The sequence below is a fragment of the Lissotriton vulgaris genome, chromosome 11, assembly GCF_964263255.1.
Source record: "Lissotriton vulgaris chromosome 11, aLisVul1.2, whole genome shotgun sequence".
Taxonomy (NCBI): Eukaryota; Metazoa; Chordata; class Amphibia; order Caudata; family Salamandridae; genus Lissotriton; species Lissotriton vulgaris.
The window spans coordinates 782,598,346-782,618,792 of NC_141699.1; the positions used below are offsets into that span (position 1 = coordinate 782,598,346).

At 44.5% G+C, this 20,447-nt stretch overlaps 1 protein-coding gene across 2 annotated transcripts in view; it reads right to left on the reverse strand.

Annotated features, from left to right (window-relative positions):
- STAG1 (STAG1 cohesin complex component) overlaps positions 1–20,447 on the reverse strand; it is a 1,379,617-nt gene that overhangs the window by 591,907 nt on the left and 767,263 nt on the right. For both annotated transcript variants that reach the window (XM_086943907.1, XM_086943908.1), the window contains exon 12: positions 695–774. In XM_086943907.1, the coding sequence (XP_086800033.1) occupies positions 695–774 (80 nt within the window). The remainder of the gene's footprint in view (positions 1–694; positions 775–20,447) is intronic.

The window sequence follows — 20,447 nt, forward strand, 5'->3', positions numbered from 1 at the left end:
CTATAATTAGCTAGATCTTCTGGGTCCAAGTTATTTTTTTTTAGGAGAGCTTTTACTTTCACCATCATGGGAATGGTTGTTGTTTGTTCACTTTAAAAAAGGCTGCTGTCATAAAAGTAAAGAAAGCTAAAGCATAATCCTTGCCTCCGGTCCGGACATAGAATTACATTACCCAAGTCTTTTCACTGTCGTTCATGTGAAGCATGACAAATCATTATTTATGTAGACATACACGTAGTAAATCCTGGCTTTGTTCCGTTCATTGGCACACTATGACTCCGAACACATTAACACAGAAACAGGGTTTAAGTGCACACCAAATATTAAATGGCAATGTAAATAGTGCTGATGTAACAGCAGGTACAATATAAATGCACCAATATAAATGTCAGATGACTTAACTGTGACTATGTTAAAAAGGCTACTTCTCCCCTTTTCAAAAACTATTTTATCAATCAGATTCCTCTGTGCAGCCCAAAATTGTGATTTAATTGGCAAACTATAGTGGCTGATCGAAAGTTAACAAAACAATCAATTTGTACTACAGCATTTTCGCAAACATCACATTTTCCATTCTCCAGAATATTTTGAGCAACAATTTTCATTATTGCACAGCAAAGATTGGCCCAATTTTTTTTACCATCACACTAAGAAATGCAATTTCGGGTTCCAAATACACCATGAAATAACTCACTGAAGAATGAGAGTGACCAATCGAATGGCTTCAACAGCAACGTCATACTCTTTATCAAGGGTCATTGATACAATGCGGTCCTGTGGGAACAGAAATGTAACCTGTATTATAACATGCATATTTATCCAAGTGGTAAAAGAGCAGTTTGATTACAAAGGCAATTATCATCCATACATATCAACTTACACACTGTCATCACTAAAACTCAAATGTGTGAAATGCTTGTGGGGTTTGCACTGAATTATTGTTATATCATTACACCATGTTTTATGAGCTGACACATGCTGTGCTTTGACAGGTCTAAAATGTTTTTTTACAACAAAGTCAATCTTTGTAAGAGGACAGTCCTGGATTGAAAAAATCCAAGCGAAGAGGGGCTGTGAAGGGTGACTAACAGAATATTTTTTATGCAGCGCAGATGTACAGTCTTCGTGTGATTTTGTGCCAAGAAGGTAGATTTCTTAGCAGTTACTGGTGTACATTCTGTAAAATATGGGAAACTATGTTTTCTGTTCAGACAGGTGTGAAATCCGGTGTTCTACTTTCTCTTAACAAAGGAGCTGTTGTACCATAGGTCAGTTGCTTTTCTGATCAATTGTGGAGTTAAAATCTTGGAAGAAAACTGATGGAGAATGTGCAGTGCTGGTACTTTCATTAAAGGGTGAAGGCCAGTTGACGAGGGAGATTGTAGGTGTTGGTATTAGGGGCACGTAGGTACATGCAGACTCACCTCAATCAATACTATAAGATATTTGGTGTCTACGGATTTAGAGTACACTGATTCGTTTTAGAAGGCTTAAATTCAGAATTTCATTAAACATCTTTGGAGTGTCACAAATGAAAAACATCTTTAATTGTTCTTGAAGTTCTCTCAAACTCTGATACCCCAAAAAGAATGTGACAAAAGCGGTGGCCAAACAGGAACTTGCAAAATCTCAATAGCTTAAACCACAGTTTTAAAGTTTACTTTTGTTTATTCACATTTCCCCAATGGCAAAGCCAATAGGTCTCAACTCTCAATGTATTTTAGCCATGTTGACTAGCGGCACAGCTGTTGCTCAGCATAGCTTAGTCATGAAGAAAAGCGCTATGATGTAGCCAGCGCTGGCCGAGTCATAGCACTACTGTTTCATAACACTACTCTTTAATTTGAAAGTAGCAGTGAAGTATAGAACTATCAGTTGGAGCCCCACTGTAATGAGCTTCATAAGTGTCTATACTGCCTGTAGTTTTCGTGTCAGTGGTGGGTGTGTGCTTGCACTTGAGTCATATACAGACTGCTGTACTGTATATAATGTGTACTCTGTGCCAATGTTTATTTTGTCTGACTGTAATTCGGAGGGAGGGTGGAGGGCTCAGCCCCGTTTGCTGAAGTACTGCTGGGCACATCCACAGGACCAGGGCAGCCCTGTATGGACCACCCAGACCAGTTGGGCAGAGCTCAATGGGGACAAGTGAGCAGCTGCACAGAGGTTCACAGCTGAGCATGCATCACTAAGTGCTCAGTTCTGTGGTTCCGTTTTAGGGTAAAGTACAAAAATGCCCATTTGGCTGACTGCACTAAAAAGCAGACGGACAGGAAAAAGCCGAACAAACTAGGGCAGGGTTTAAGTTGGGGGTTGGATAAGAAAAACAGGGGCAGAGAGGTGAAAGGAAGAAAAGCAATATGGATAAGATAGACGGCCTGAAACACACAAGTACTCGCATGGAGTGCTTGAAGAGAAATTATGAATTAGATCCAAAAACCGGGGCACTATAAAGGACATGGACTTGATCCATGCTCTAGGGGAAGAGGAACACAAGAAGAAGACATGACACCCGCATGCCATGATGAACAGAAAAAAAGTAAATGAGAGCGTCGCTGAAGCTTTACCAATGGTAATCTATGGGCTGGCTGTAAGCCCACTGATTGAAAACATATAGTTTCTTACCTGTCTGTGTAGTTTTGCAGCTTGAAGACTTTCTGGATTCACTATGCTGTGCATTATTCCACCATCTAGTGGTTGGGTCCGGAATTGTCGTTTTTTTTCGTGGCCCAGGTGGGCGTCATACCACCATTTGGTGTCCTTTGTGACGTCGACGTGCTTCCTCCCGAAGCTCCCACCTTTGGTCGCCATCTTCGGATTCTTTTTTCTTTAATAGTGTTATTTTTGTTTTTCCTCTTAATTTTTTAACTCTTGTTCATCTTTAATCCCTTTCCTCGTGTCTCATCTTTCTGGTTGGAGGAGGGTGTTTTCGCTAGTGGAACCAGAAAGTCATCAAGCTGCAAAACTACACCGACAGGTAAGAAACTATACGTTTTGCAGCATGAATCTTTCTGGATTCACTATGCTGTGCATAGAATTTGTAGCGGTTTGTCCTTATTGTGGTGGCTGGGTGGAAGATGAGCACTTGTTACTGAATATGTGTTGCAAGACCTTCTGTCCCACTAGTGCTTCTTTGTTCATTTGGATATACACACAGTAGTGCTTAGTGAACGTGTGCACTGAAGACCATGTTGCAACTTGGCAAATGCCTTGAATCGGTGTGTTAGCTAGAAACGCAATTGTAGCTCCTTTCTTCCTTGTTGAGTGAGCATGAGCTGCTCCTTGTAACTGTTGTCTAGCTTGTTTGTGGCATAGTTGAATGGTTTGTGCAATCCATCGAGCAATGGTATTTTTGGTTACTGGTCATCCCAAAAAACTGCTTGCGAATGAAACAAAGAGTTGCTTTGTCTTTCTGCACTCATATGTCCTTTCTATATGGTGCATCACCGCCCTCCTGGCGTCCAGTGTGGGCAGCGCTTTCTCAGTGCTTGTGGCTGGTTTTTGGAAAAAAACAAGTATTTGGATTCTTTGGCTGATGTGGAACCACCTTTGGCATGAATTGTGGATCTGTTCTTATTACAATCCTATCACAGTGTATCTTGAAGTGTTGGCGCCTGCAACTCATTTACTCTCCGTAGTGATGTGATAGCTACTAAGAAGGCTGTCTTTAGTGTAAGCATGTGCAGTGTAACCTTGTGCATGGGCTCGAATGGTGCCTTCATCAATTGGGTCAGCACTACGTTGAGGTTCCATGCTGGTACATTCTGTTTGGAGGTGCGATCCTCTTCGTCCCTTCTAGAAATCTTTATACAACTTTCGAGGTGAAGAAACTTTTTCCCGTTTCTCCTCTAGTGTGAGCCACAATCGCCGCTAAGTGTACCCTTAGGGACATGTAGCTTAGTTTGCTTTGCAGTAGATGTGTTAAGTATTTTAGCACTGTTGACTCCTTTGTGATTTTTGTTTGCAATTTTTCCCTAATGCACCATTCTGAGAATCTCTTCCACTTTGCTCCGTAGAATTTCCTTGTGGTAGGCCTTCTTGCCTCACTGAGCACTCCCATTGTGCTCGCCGGTAGTTTGAGGTGTGCAAACTAAGTCTTCAGGAGCAATGCCGCCAGGCTGAGGGCTCTCTGGCTCTGGGTGTACCACCCTTCCGTTCTGCATTACTAACAGGTCCCTTCTTTTTGGGAATTTGTGTTCTGGTGCCTGCACCAGCTCCACAATCTGCGAGAACCATGATTGGCCCACTGAGGAGTTACTAGTATCAGTGACATGTTGCTGATCCTGCATTCGCTGAGTACCCGGTGTATCAGTGGAATCGGGGGAAATGTGTATGCAAATGTCCTTGACCAACTTATCCATAGCACATTCCCTTGTGACTGATGGTCTGGTTGCGAAGTGTTGGCATTTTGAATTTTGGTGTCTTGCAAGTCGGTCTATTTACGGTGTACCCCACTTCCGCAATCCTCTGTAATTCCTGTTGGTTGATCTCCCATTCGTGGGATGCTGACGTCTGCCTACTGAGTCTGTCTGCCTCCACGTTGTACTTCCCTGGGTGATGTATTGCTAGTAGGTCTATCCTTAGTGGGATGGCCCATGTCCATATCACATGTGTTCCTCGACAGCGCTACTGACTGTGTTCCACCCTGCTTGTTGATGTAGAACATGGTCGTTGTATGGTCTGTTTGGATCAACACCCTGTTTCCGTACAGCTGCTTCTGAAATGCTTTCAGGACTAGTAACACTGTTTTTAGTTCCAGGTAATTGATGTGCTTGACCGCATCCTGTTGCAACCATAGCCCTCTCACCTTGAGCTTGCGCTTAAGAGCGCCCCACCCCAGCTGGGAGGCGTCCGTCGTGATGGTCACTGTTGGAGTTGATTGTGTGAATAGTTTCCCCTGAGATATGTTTTGTTTGTTCCACCACGTTATTTCCTGATGCACTGAGTGTGTGACAACCACTAAATCTTCCCAACTCCCAAATGCCGCTGTATCCATTCCTGGAATGGCATCATGTGTAGTCGAATAATTTATACTAGGTGAATGCATGACGCCATCCTTCCCATTAGCTTGCTAATCGTCCTCACTGTCAGAACTGTCGCAGGTCTCACCTGTTTTCTACAGGAACGTGACGGAACTGCAGTAAAAATCTGCAACCTCCCCCAACCACCTCCTGTGCCTATATGAAAACAGGCTACAACAGATAATCAAGGGAAGAGGGGAAACAAAACAAGGGAAGGATGGGAATCCACTCCTCCGTGACACCCAGAAACTGTAAAAGGACTTCACACCCAGGAGACTTCTGGAAACGATCCAATCTAGGCAAACAAGGCTAAAAACAAGTGGAACATATTTAGAAAGTAAAATACCACCACCACTATAATTACATGACTCTTGGCAGTAAGAGATATACCTATTTTTTCCCCTTTTAGACCAGGAACGTGGAGGAGATTCAGAACAAGATCAGGTCTGAGTAATGACGCAATGTAAATTACAATATTTCAGGACCTGTATACTTTTAACCGATTTCCATACGTTCATTCTTTTATGATTTCTCAGCTGCAATAATTCTTGCAACTCCTTATCCCTTAATATTAATAACTGAAGAAAATATAACATAGGCTCAGCCGAATTTCAGCATCAATGGAGGAAGCTATAACTACTCAGCCGGGTACCAGTAATACTGGTTGCAACATGCCATAGTAAACTTAAAACAAATATAGTAAATTAAGAAAACAGCGCAGCGCGCTGAATACTGTGACCACTGGTAACAATTCTTTCTAAATCTTCGTTATCACGGGTTTCCAGACTTTTCAGGATACAATGTTCACAAAAACAGGGACTAACACCCCGAAGAGGAACCAGGAACCCAACGATGCGGAAGTGAGGGGCTGCGACTCACCGGAAGTGAGGAAATCAAGTACGGGAACACTAGAATGCGAAGCGCTCTCGCTCGGGAAAGGCAGGGCTTTAACTGCTCTGCCTATCCCTGCGCATGCACGTCCAACGGGAGTATCTCGGCTGACATCAAGACCGCGGGGGACGTCTCGGCAGTCCGCAGGCCTCCGACCCAGCACTCATGACAAGAACTTGCCCCTTGCGGTAATGACGTGTTTCCTTCAGTATCGCCAATGTTCTCTTCCTGCTGGGGAACACATTGGACAGTATGATGTCGATCTCGCCCTCCAAGATTTTCTTGATTTGCTCTGGCTCTGTTGACTATTTCTCCCAATGAATCGAGAAGCCCTGTCCTCTCAGTGTTAGTATGACCTGCTGGATGTGTAGTTTGCATTGCTTGTACGAACTTGCCTACACAAGCCAGTGGTCGAGATAGGGGTATACGTGTATCCCTTGCCTTCATAGGTGTGCTGCGACAGCGACTAGGCATTTTGTAAACCTCCTTGGTGCGGATTTTAGGCCGAATGACAGTACTGTGAACTGTTAGTGGCTTTGGTTGATCACAAACCTTAGTAGGCACTTGTGTTTGTAGTTGATGGGGATGTGCAAGTATACGTCCTTTTAATCTATAGTAGCCAAGAAGTCTCCTTGCTGTATATGTGGTATTACCTCTTGTAGGGAGGTCAGAGTCAGAAAAATCTTTATTCGACGATTAAAAATAGTCATAAAAGTACATATATACAATAAAAACTTCATTAAATAAACAAATCTAGATTCCTTGACATTCTCTGGTGATTCTTAACCTTAATGCCACTTTTAGAAAATTCATCCTAGAGCATAGTGTTCGCATATCATTTGCTCTTTGTAAGAAAAGTAAAGCAGTTTTGGCATGACGGAACTTTGCCTCTTTCAGGATGGCCACCAAAAATCTACGCCGAGGCATCTTATAAAATGGACACAAACGTACAAAATGAAGGGTGTCCTGCAGAGACCTTTTGTCGCAGCCGCAGGCACCCTTCTGCTCAATTGTTGGCGTAAAACCAGATGGATAAGACAATATGTTCGGCAACAAATTGAGCCTAAAACGACACATTAAAAACCGATCCTGCGAATTATACAGTAAAAATAAGTAAGGTTCCATACCCACATTGTTACTCACAAGGCGATGTGCAATTACTGATCTCTTGGACAATTCCAGACCTGCTCTGCGGGATGCTAAGTTTTCAAGCAACAATTTTTTAACTTCTGATTTACATGAGGTGGGTGTTGCATTTGGGTTGGTGAAGAGATCCTTCCGGTCAAGATCCTCTAATGTGGCCTTGACATAGTTTAACCACGGGATCTGCAACCCATTGTCCCTTTGTAAGCAGTCTGTTATGATTACTCTGCTTAAATCTGCCTCAGGGTTTGATCATATTCTGAGCCATGCTCTAATTGGGCTAAGTTTAACCTGGTCAGTTATGTAAAAGCTCCCCAGTTCACTGTGTGCAATTGAGGCTGGAGTGCTCTGCTGGATTTTTAAGAGCCTATGAAGAAACTTCTCTTCCTCCAGCTGCAATTGTTTTACATCCCCAAAACCCCATACCTCAGCTCCATACAGCGCTTTTGCGGTGCTTATAGAGCCATATAGGTTCATCACCTGTTCTGGCGCCCAGCGCCCAAGTCTACGAGCAAAGTTTAATATGGCGCCATTTGAGGAGGCCAGTTTGGAGCAGCGTTCCTCAATCAGGGTTTCAAATTTTAGTGCCCCATCAAATAGAAGTCCCAAGTAGGAAAAGGTCTTCACCGCTTCTAAGGTATGCGTCCCTATTTTATATGTTGGGTTTCTGCGGGGTTTTTTACCTGCCAGCATCACAAAGGATTTGCTCAAATTCACGGACAAATCTAAGCTATCCATGAATTTCACAAATCCGTCAATTAGACACTGTAGGCTCCTTTGAGTGCGGGCCAGCAGGACCGCATCATCCGCGTACAAAAGTACCGGAATGTGACGCGATCCTGCTTTGGGGAAGTCTGTATTCAAGGCGATCAGGGTTCTCTCGAGATCATTAATGTAGAGAGAGAGAACAAGAAGGGAGCAAGGATACAACCTTGCCTCACTCCGCTAGTGCATGGAAAGAGTTCGGTACTCCCCCCCCCCCCTCCCTTCTGTGCTGTAGTGGACCCTGGCAGTGGTGTTCCAATGCAATTATTTAAGGATATTAGTCAGTCCAGGGTCAATTCCTAAGAGACTCATCATGGCCCACAACTTGTTCCTATTTACATTTTCAAACGCCGCAACCAGGTCCATAAACCCCAAATAGTTTCGCTGCTGGCAGTTGTATATTTTCAATCAGCAGATAGAGGTTAAGGCACTGGTTGCTTTCCTGATCTAAAGCCGTATTGGGTGTCCGCTATAATATGGTTCTCTTCTGTCCATTCCATGAGTCTATCCAGTACCGCCCGACCCAGGATTTTAGCAGAGACATCGATCAATGATATCGGTCTATAGCATTGAGGGTTATCTCTGCTTCCCTTCTTAAATATAGGGACAATTATTGCTATTGACCAGGAACGGGGAACCCCAGTTAGAATAGCTGCATTTAGAACCCTTGTCAGAATTGGGGCCCATAAACCCACATTGCTCAGATACAGATCTGGCGGGGAACGGTCAGGGCATGGGGCTTTATTGAGAGTGAGACCTTGAATCGCCTTAGTTATCTCTGTGAGGGAGAATTCCACAACCAAGCTCCGTTTTCCATCCCATCCCCCTTCTGAGCCAGTATCATGAGTGTGATTGTAGAGTCCCTCAAAATGCGTCACCCATTGTTCAGGGAGGATGTTAGTACCAATCACTGGGGCACTGCTATCCTGGAAGCATGGTCTATTGATAATCCTCCAGAATTCTGTGTAGTCCCTTTTCTCACCCGCCTCCCTCAAGTCGGCCCATACTTCAGTTTGTAGGGCAACCTTTCTCTGTTTTAGCGCAGTTTTATAGGACTGTCTAGACATGGCCACCTTTAATTTGTCCCTGGGATTAGATTTGAGGCTAGATTTTAATGCCCTTAATGCTCTAGAGCAATTGGTGTCAAACCATCTTGGGTGAGTAGTCTTTCTACTAGTGCCCTTTGCCTTCATTAAATCGTTAACCAGGGTGGTTATGGCCCTAAATGCCATAACCAATGGGCGCCCCTGTGTCAGTGGGTCTAAGCATTTATCAATCTGGCTTTTCCCCTTTACTATTAATGCATTATAAAATGCCTCTGCATCAAGTTTTGACCATTTAAGCCGTCTACCCTGATCGGATGCCCTCAGTTCGGTATCTATTTGCACTCTCCTCTTAGGATGGCCTCTAAGCAGGAGTTCCAGGGCTAGAGGGTTATGATCACTGAAGATACTCCAGTCAATCCTTGCCCCTGCGATCCAGTTTTTCGCATGTTTCGATACTACAATGTAATCAATAAATGAGGCGCATTCTCTTTCTTTAAAAGTTGGTGTAAGGGACCCTTCTTTACCCGGGACAACCAGATCAATGGTGTGTGCCAGAGCATGCGAATTTAGTAATTCATTAAGGGCTAACCCCTCAGAAGTATGTTCGAGGTGTGGACCTTTATCAACCGGGCAGGAAGACCAATCGGGGGTTACTGGAAGCAGGTTTGGGCATAGATGACAGTTTAGATCACCCATCACTATAACAATGGGTTCTGTTGTTCCTTTCCTGTTTTCTAGTTCTTAGTTGAGTCTGTGATCTAATTCAAGGAGTGCGACATTTCTTCCTTCTACCGACCCTGTGTTGTAGATGTTAAATATCAGTAACCTCCATCCGCTCCCTACAAATTTTGACGCCTGGAGTGTGTGTGACGACCAGGATGGGGCTGTCCATACTCCTGCTAAGTTTAGATCTACATATAAGGCAAGCCCTCCCTTTGCCCTTCCTGATCTAGTTTCTTGTGCTGGTACAAAGAAACACTTATAGCCTGGTAACTGGAAGAGAGTGCTTTCATGCGCCCAGGTCTCCAGCAAGCTTATTATTTGTAACTCCCTTAGGTATTTCCGCCATTCCTTATTTTCAAATACAGCTACATTCTAGGACAACATTTTTGGCCCTCGCCCCAATGATTGTCCAACCCGCACATTTAAAATATCTCGGATGGATCCCTCCCTCTTTGATTCCAGTCCCCTTCGCTTCACTTTACTTTGCGTTAATTGGGGTACTTCAATTCCCACCTGCTGGTTGTACCCCTGTGCTCCCCGGGCAATAGGTTCAATGTCCTCATTATCAACCATAAAATCTTGAGAAATTACCAGTCTATTTAGTCAGTCATTTTCATCCAAAGACATTAAGGGGCTAAATCGATTTGTCCATTCTGACAAGCCCTGGTCATGTAAGACCCGGCCTGCCGGAATGTGATTCCTGGCCCAGGTCCCCTCTAGGGCCAAACCGCTCCCGCCACAGGTAAGTCTGGGTGTATGTATTGCCCGTTGTATGGGATAAAAATGTGATAGTGGAAGTGTGCATATGGTGCTTGGCAGGTTCCTATTTCCACCTTTCAATATATATTCCACTAAGCTGGTATCCTTAAAATTCACTATAATGCAGTTACCCACAGTGTCTTTGCTCCTGCTGCCTACTCAGTTTACCTTTCTGACATGCAGAATTTCCCCGCTTTCCCTGCCAGGTAGAGGCCTATGCACATTTAAACAGTGTATTATCTTATTTTTTAGTTCTGCGTGTAACTCTTTCTGCTCTGGCTTGAGTTCGGGAACCCCTACCATAACAACTACATAGGGGCATGCTTCGGGGTAGGTTTATATCTGGCAAGGAATTGGTAATCCTTCCATGTATCTCACGGCGTGTATTATGTGTCACTTCCCCTCTAAGTGTTGAAGTATTCCTATTTTGTATTTGTAATGTATTTGATTGACCTCGCCCCTCGTCTAACCTAATGTCCACTGTTTTCTGTTTTTTACCTGGTTCTACCTGTATTGGAGGGTTCGGGGGAGCATGTACCTGTGCAATCGTGCATTGGGCGTTATTGACAGTTATTTTTTGCGGGGACCTGCCGCACTGGGGTAGGGTTTAGGGTTTACTGGCACAGGGTTTACTAGTGAATTACTATTATTGATAGGACCCTTTATTTTCCCCTGTTTGTTCAGTTCATTTATAATTTTATCTAGTCTGCTGACTAGTGGCTTGATCTGATTTACGATAAAAAGTTCTAAGTGATTTGGAGATCCATTATTACTTGGGCCATCCACCCTGGTGGAACTGGATGATGTGTTGCTTGTTCTTCAGTTGCCTTCTCCTCAATGTCATTTATTTTGGGCATGGGAGCGTTTGGTTTCACTTTCCTAGAGTAACACTTCTTAGGCCCTACTTTTCTTGTTCTACTACTGGGGGTTTTATTACTGAACACGGCTGATGCCACCACCGTGTTAGATTCCGGCTGGGCGCAAGGAATGTCGTCTGCCGATATTTCCAAGGTAATAGGTGGGGGAACAGCTACTATATCCTTTTCAATAATATGCACAGGGGAGGATAGGACTGTTGCTGGCGTTAGAGATAAACGTCTCTCCGTACGCTCGATCTCCCCAGAGACTGCAACAATAACTTTCCTCAACATAAGGTCGATAGCTGTGGGTTGGGCTTTTTGAGACAGTGAGATATTAGGCTCTAGCACTATGATACTGAGGGTAATGGGGCACGTTTTGGCTTATTTGTCATATTGCAAACAGTAAATCAACTAATGCACCTCGCTACCAACGTTATGTCCTTTAAGCTTCCCCGTACTTTTGCTAGAATGTCCACACTTGATTAAAAGCTTAGAGCTTAACCCACCTACCTACCTTCATTAGATAATAAGCGTGTCCAAGACCCACCGCCAAAGTCCGGAGTGTTCTGTCAGGCGTGAGCTCGTTCTGCATAGATGTAAGTAGGTGCAGACGATTTCACTCGAAGAGAGGCTCAAGAGGGGTGGCCCGGCCTCACCCGACCCCGGACGGCCAGCCCTTTGCCCGGGCTTCGCCCGCGCGCGTCCGCGACACGGAGGGAGCTGCTGATCTTTAAGCGCCTCCGGGGGCGCGGAGGCGGAAGTGGGCGGTGTGGTGCCGCAAAGCAGGCTGGGAACTGTAGTCTCCCCCCTCTGTGGCCGTGCGAGCAGGCAGCGGCGGCAGGGGAGACCAACAGTGTCAGGGCCCCAGGAGCGTCTGGTGCAGCAGGTGTGGAGGTAGGTTGTGCCTTTGCCCCCTCGCAGCTTCTATGTCCCCCGCTTCACCGAGGGAGCTGCTGATCTTTAAGCGCCTCCGGGCGCGCTGAGGCGGAAGTGGGCGGTGTGGTGCCACAAAGGCAGGCTGGGAGCTGTAGTCTCCCCCCTCTGCGGCCGTGCGAGCAGGCAGCGGCGGCGGCAGGGGAGACCAACAGCGTCAGGGCCCCAGGAGCGTCTGGTACAGCAGGTGTGGAGGTAGGTTGTGCCTTTGCCCCTCCGCAGCTTCTAGGTCATTTTGAATCTGTTCAGGAACCTTAGATATAGGAACGGTCTTAGCGTTTCGTCCACCTTTGGCACCAGGAAGTAAGTTGAGCAAACCCCCTTGTTCCTTTGGTTCTGCGGTACCACCTCCATTGCCTCCTTGCTGAGCAATTCTTGCGCCTCTAGCTGCAAGAGCGAGAGCTCCTTTGCCGAGTGTGCCTTTCTCCTTGGTTTTCTGTTTGGAGGTTGACTTCTTAACTCTATACAGTATCCGTATTGTATGATGTTTAGTATCTATTTGTCCGATTTGACCTTCCTCCACTCCTGGATGAAGTCTCTTATTCTTCCCCCTACCGGTGTGGAGTGTTCGAGGTACTGTTTGTCGTTGAACGTTTGGCTGCTGTTTTTTTTCTTTTTGTCTTTCCGTCCACCCCGAGGAGCTGCTAGGGTGGGGGCCCTGATGCATGGTGGAGTCACTTGGTTGAGGGCCGCTGTACTCCTCTTTGCGTTTGTCCTCATCCGTTTCCGCACCCTCGAAAGGACTGTCCCCGGGGTTGGTGCTGCCAGTTTGCTGCTGCTGCTGCTGCTGCTGCCCTGCTGCTGCTGGCCCTGGTTGTTTCCTTGGTAGCCCTGCTGGAACGTTTGGTGCGATTTGGTTGGCACGTTGCCTCCACTTCTACCACCAGGCCATCCTTGTGGGTGTGCCTCTTCTCATTCCGCTGAACTACAACGCTCCCATGGACCATGCTGTTTCATTGTCCTTTTTGAGCTGCGTCAACTTGTCCTTGACTGGTGTACAGAACAGTTTCTCTCCATTAAAGGGTGTATTTAAGATGTTACTTTGTACCTCTGGTTTGAACCCTGAAATTCTGAGCCATGCAAGTCTGCTCTCAGTCACTCCTATCATTAGCCTGCTCGATGTTTCAGCAGCATCTAATGCAGATTTCAGGCATGTGTTCGCCATGCTCTTTCCTTCTTCTACCAGTTGAGCTGCTTTTGTTGGTACTCGTCTGGTAGATGCTTTAGGAGCGCCCCACTTCATCCCAGTGTTGGTATGCCTGCCTGCGTATCAGGGCGTCAAGGGTTTTTGTTAAACTGTTGAATATTCAGAATTATATATTATTTTGTGGTCCTAAACATTTGACACCACTGATGCACAATTTGTGTCAGATAAAGTTTTTAGACAAATAGAACTAATACCAGACGGTAATAAAAAGAGAGAGCAATAACAGGGTGTATGGAAAAGTTCTGTTTGTTTTAATTATTCACAAAACAAGAATAAAATATACATGGGTATACCATTTGTTGCAAAAGCTACAATAGGAAAAATATCAATAAAACAGCCTATTTGCAGCAATTGTTGTAGCTTATCCACCTATTTACAGATTCTTTCATTACAAGTGGTGGAACAAGCGCTGTCGACGTTTCGGTCTCTAGACTTGCGTTATGGAGACCATCCTCAGGACAAACAAATCAAATCATGAATACCCTAAAAAACAGTAAAAACGATAATTAAAAAACTGTTTTATTCCCATTCAAGGGACTTACATATATTATCCAAATAAAACCCTAAGCTCTCTACATGATTTTAATAACAAACTATATTACTTTTTGATTTTTTATCATTCATGATATTTCATTCAAATGACACCTTGACAATCAAAAGAGATTGTCAACATAATTTGTTATGTTGACAATCTCTTTTGATTGTCAAGGTGTCATTTGAATAAAATATCATGAATGATAAAAAATCAAAAAGTAATATAGTTTGTTATTAAAATCATGTAGAGAGCTTAGGGTTTTATTTGGATAATATATGTAAATCCCGTGAATGGGAATAAAACAGTTTTTACTTATCGTGTTTACTGTTTTTTAGGGTATTCATGATTTGATTTGTTTGTCCTGAGGATGGTCTCCATAACGCAAGTCTAGAGACCGAAACGTCGCCTGCGCTTGTTCCACCGCTTGTAATGATAGAATCTGTAAATAGGTGGATAAGCTACAACAATTGCTGCAAATAGGCTGTTTTATTGAGATTTTTCCTATTGTAGCTTTTGCAACAAATGGTATACCCATGTATATTTTATTCTTGTTTTGTGAATAATTAAAACAAACAGAACTTTTCCATACACCCTGTTATTGCTCTCTTTTTATTACCGTCTGGTATTAGTTCTATTTGTCTAAAAACTTTGTCTGACACAAATTGTGCATCAGTGGTGTCAAATGTTTAGGACCACAAAATAATATATAATTCTGAATATTCAACAGTTTAACAAAAACCCTTGACGGCACAATTACCCTTTCATACCTATCGCCCAAGCCCTCAAGGGTATATTGGGTTGCTCATTCTTAGTTTGTGTATCAGGGCGTCAGAATTTGCGATGCGCCAATGTATTGCCGCATTTCTCTCCACCTTCCTCTCTGTCAGACCCATCCTCCTACTCGCCTTGCCTGGAGGGGGGCAGGCATTTGTGGGAACATTAGCCCTCTTCCTAGCCGTCGCTGCAATTATGGAGTCGGCTGGCACTGGCCTTTGAATGTATGCAGGGTCCTTTGAAGAATGTTTGTACTTCTTCTCTGTTCTAGGTGTCACAGCTTTGCATACTGCTGGCTCCTTAAAGGCCTCTAGTCTCTGGTCCAGCAAACTAGGGAGTATGGACAGGAATTGGCTCCTAGTCTGTTGAGGTAGTAGAGTTTCCAGGAGGAAACATGCCTTGGGCTTTTCCTACTCCATTTTTACTCCCTTCTGCACGACCATGTTGTAGATCCCTATGTCGTCTGGCGGTGAGGGCCTCGAAGGGTAAGTGTCTACGCCTTCTTCTGGCAATTCGGCGTCAAGATATTGCCCTTCCACGTCTTGTGCCTCAGAGGACGTCGAATCCCGGTAGGATTGGAGATCTTCGTCGCCTTCTCTCTCGAAATAGTAGTCGTCTTCTCCTAGTCCCTCGACTGGTTCAGGCGTTTCCGGCGGCTCCGCGTCTTCATCGTCCCTTTCAACTGCGGGATGGTGTATTGGCTCATCTTCTTGTCAAAGTCCTTTTTCCGCAGTAGGATGCTTGCCATTTTGGCTTCAAGCCTCCTCTTTTCCTCTCCATATCGGAGGCATTTTCAGAGACGAGGGTTAGAGCATTTTTCTTCGAGACTGTCAACGACTATGACGGCCCTTCTTTCCTCGGTGCCGAGGTGTCCTTCTCGAGGGCAACCTTGGACGACTTTGAGGGTTTTCGCCGATTGGGTGTCCTTTTCGAAGGATCCGCTCGTTTGGCTGCCCTGAAGGCTGTTGCTTTCGAGTGTTTCGGCGGCAGAGCTCCCTTCGAGGACTTAGCTTCACTTCTACGAGTGTCGCTCTGGGATTTTGCTTCCCTCTTTCAAGTGTCGCTTGGATGTTTAGGAGTCGACGACTCCCTTACCTCCTTTGACGTCTTCTTATGGACCTCGACGACCGTGCAGTCTTCCGGTCCTTCGGCGATGTCTTCTTCTCCACTGGAGAGGCCCAAGTCTCGTAGCGGTGGCCCCTGCACCTGCATGTTGTGGTTCGCCCTTCTTTGCCTCACCCTTACTCTGAGGGTCTTGGATGTAAACGCCGAGCAGGCATTGCAGTCTTCGCTTCTGTGGTCGAGCGGCAGGCAGAGGCTGCAGACTGGATGGGGCGTCTTCTGGGCGTACCTGTGGTGGCATTTGGTGCAAAACTTGAACAGTGTTTTGTCCATCCCCGTGCTCGGGAAGCCCCCTGCGAACGCATTCTCCGTCAAACGTTGAGGTTTTGTTCATTAATCGCCATCCCTTGTCGCTCCGGGTACCTGATCTGTAGTCCGGTGTAGTTGAAAACTTGATTCTTTGTCGAATTTTCTTTGTTTTTGCTTGATTCCTCTTCCAAAACTCTGGAACTCTTCGGCAACGATCCAGACCAAACGGCGGAAAAAAGAATCTTTAGATGGCGACCATAGGTGGGAGCTTCCGGAGGAAGAAGGTAGACGTCACGAAGGGCACCAAATGGTGGTATGTCGACACCCACCTGGGCCACAAAAAAAAAAAGACTACACTTCCGGACCCAACCAATAGATGGCAGAATAATGCACAGCATAGTGAACCCAGAAAGATTCACGCTGCAAAACATGTCTCGCAAAGCAAATAGGTCTGACATATGGGTGGGCTATTGGCTTTGTCAATCGGTTAAAGGGAAGATGAATGGGAGGGTGGGTGGGAATGGAATGGAATGGTGGGCAGCATTCTGTAAAGCATGAATCAAGTTTAAATTCCTCAGATTTTGGAAAGCAAAGCATTACATCTCATGAGGCAATTTATGCAACTTGTTTGACATGTTTAAGAAAAGAGAAAACACAACTGTTGCACATTTTTTTCTGCAGTGCTCCTTTTTGCTTAATTTTTTTTAAAAGTATTTTTAAGCTAAAACTGCACACACTTGATACATTTTTTTGTATGGGTTAACTAAAGCAACACACTTAGAAATTATCTTATTGTTTGCAGCACAATTGATAACCAAAACTAGAAAACTATGAAAACATCCGACTGCAAATACACGCATGTACATTAAAACCAGAAGACAATCTACATTTGATAGGAAAGGGAGGACGTGACGCAACGGCCAGGGCTGGCAACTTAGGAGCTGGGGAAACAAGGTTCAAGTCTCAGTCATCTCAACATTCTGTGATTCTGGGCAAATCACGCAATGCATTATAAAACTGGTGGTCATGTAAAGCATTCAGGACCTTTATGTCCAATTCGTGCTACAGGAACACTTATGTAACAAGAGGTTTATACCAATGTAGTGCGTTAATCTGCATCTTTTCAATCACGATCAGATTTTGGAAACATTGTAGTCCTTTTAAAACAGCACGAAGAACACTGCTACAAATACATATATTTAATTCCATGCCTGGTATTGACGATCTTTAAAGTGCTTGCACATGGATCCTCTTCCGCTCAAACTTAACACAGAAACACACGTCTTATAATGTATTCAGAAGTAAGTTACACTGGATATCTTTAGGCGTGGGCTGGGAAGGGGCAGAACAGACACGAATGTGGATGGAGGGAGATGAAACAGGCAAATGGGGGAGCGAGATGAAATAAGGAACGGAAAGGCGAAGTAATGGACATAGGCAAGGGAGATGGGCGGTAAAAGAAGCAACAAATGTTATACAGCCTGAAAACCCAAGCACTCGTATGGAGTGTGTGAACACACACAAAAAAAGGAGGTCTCAAAAACTGGAGCAATGGAAGAACAAAAGTACTTGGTTTTGTGCTCTAGGGGAGGAGAAAAGGGCATGACGCAGGCATGCTGAGACAAATGGGAACAAACCAAAAGAGAGCGAGGTTGAAGCTAGTCAATGGTAATCTATGGGCAGGCTGAAAACTCACCAACTGTAAACAAAATGTCTCGAATAGACAAAGCATGCGCTGTTTAGCAGAGACCTAACAAAATTAATAGCTGCTTACAAAAGGGAATTCAAATAGCAATTATGCCACTACTGAAAGCCGCAATACCACTGGCATTACCGAGCTTGTAAATCACCAGTCAACATATCGTGCTGTCAACAATATCCACTAGTTTTGGAATTTACACAAACAATCTTTTGTACAATCCGATGGGGGTCATAAAATCTTAGCAGATGGGAGAACACACTGAGAAGCACAGACCACAGGGAGGAGGAAGGGGACAAGTTAGGTATTATAAAAAGTAAAAAAAAAAACACCCAAAGGGTAAAAGTCTTGCGATTGTGAGGAAGAAAAGATAAACCACACTAGCCACCAGAATCAACTTAAAATAACAGTTTGCGTTTTCAGTGGACATACAACAGGGACATACCTTAATCATCAGCAGACATACCGTAGAGTAAGGAGAAGATTAAGCCGTTTATACAGGCAAGATAAGGTATCACCACAAAGGAAGACACTGCATTAAAAATACCCACAATAAATAATGAAAGAACAAATGTTGGCTGGCTCAAAAGTAAATTTAGGGTGTGGCCTAATAAGGGTCAAATAATTGGAATTCTGTTGCAGAATCCAATTGTCAGAGTATGTAGGATGTAGGTTACTTTTTCCAAAAGTGATGCCCAACCCAAATTAATTCCATGAGTTCACATTAAAATGAGAGAACGTAAGGCTGACACTAAACTACAAAGCCTAGTGGAATGAGAAGCAAAGGAGGAAACCTACAAAAGCAGACAGGTGATGCCTCCAGGTTAAAGGCATTGGGGTTATGCAACCATAGTCTGCTGCTCACCTTTTGCATGAAGAAAATAATTCTACTAAAGAAAGCCTTGAGTTGCTCATTCTTACAACAGCTCTTTAATATTTTGACTACTAAATACTGTGGTCTTAAAAAGCCCATAACAAATCTATATCACACAATTTTACAGCACATGTTGCTTCATAGAGTGCGTTTCTTAAACGTGTCCTTCACTCCAACTGATCCTCACTCAATCAAAGGTTCGTTTTAAGGCTGCATTTTTCCGTTCTCACCCACCAAAAATAATTATAATGCTTACTCGCAACAAGGTAGTCTGGTTTATGGAGGCTCGCCCTTTATCTAATGAGCTGCTTTTGAAATGCGCTTGGGGCAATTCAACAGCGTACACTCTGCATTTAGTAAAAAAAGAAAGACCTGGCTTTTTAGCATCTTTTTGTTTTTCGAGAGTCCATATTCCAAATATGATGCAAAGTTTTCAAGTAAAAGAAGAGTTATGTTGGCCAAACGCACAGAAATTCAATCTCGTTGGCGCTGTCCAGCTAAGCATCATAGGGCACCGTTTCATACGTTAAAGCTTAATCCTGGCCAAACTAGACTGGACGATTGCTAGGGCAAAGCATTCAGCAGCCTGCAAAGGACTCCTCTTAATTGATTTAATTTAATTGTTGGTTTATATAGCGCTAGAATCGACTCCCGGAGGAGTATCTCCACGCTTCGACCGCTGGGGAACCCGTCCTGGCTCACCCTGAGAGATGGTCCCTGATGGGTATTTCTAAGGTGCGACCAAGCATCCCCGGCGGTCTGGGGGGGCCGTTGTGAAGATGAGGCAAGCTAATGCCCAGAGTTGCCGAGTGTGGTCCCTGACTGGAGTAGGCACCGAGGCGAGAATTATCGAGCCTGCTGACCCTGGTCCACGACCCTGCCGCGTCGGGAATCGAACCCTGGTCCCGGGCCGTCCTCTGCTTATGGGTCTGCCGCCTCTAACCAGTGAGCCACACCACTCTTCCCACCAAGATACTGCTCCTCCAGGAGCCAGAGTACTGGGGGAAACCAGATGTTTCGATTTCAATGTTATTTATCTATGGGCAGTAGAGGCCCGGGGTGTACCCAGAATCAAGAGAGGGTAGGAGCAAGTCACTTGCAGCAGTACTACTTCAAGCTTGCCATGCCTCGTCCGGATTCCTCTTGCAGTCTTAGGCTTCCTTTTACCACTACTTGTCTAATGACAAGTTAAGACATCTAAGGTCTGCTAGCAACTTTCTTAGTGTCTAATACATTGAAGGGTCCCCAAACACAGATAAACGTGTACTTGTAGGGGCAGAATGAGGCGCTAAATGCACAATAATCATGTTCCTCGTTCTCCTGTAATTTCCCTCACTGTTTTCCATAACTTTATTATCCATTCCTTCCACTGCATTTTGAAAGCAATTCTTAGAGCCATACAGTTAACCTAATATTTTGCTTTTTTCTAGTCTTTCGTGTTTTATCTGGCAAAAGTTCACCTTGTAACAAATTACCCCCATACTCCCTTTCTTCTTTGTCTAACGTGTGCCCTGACAGCAAAAGAAAGTTTAACACAATATTCTTTAACACGTTCACTGCTTACATAGATATCCCTTTACCAACAAGTACACTGAACATTAGCAGTCAAGCAGTTCAAAATGAAATGCAAAAAAACCTTCCCTATTCAACATTTTGTTTATCTGCAGTTTTATATAATGCGAACTTAACCGGAGCACCAGTTATATTACACAAGTTCACATTAATGTTTTGATGTTCTTGGGACATGGGGAGATTAAGTGATTTGCCCAAAATGACAGGATATTTAGCGGGTCCACCCGAGACTCGAACGGGGTTCCTCCATTCCAAAGTGGGCAGCTCTGGTCGT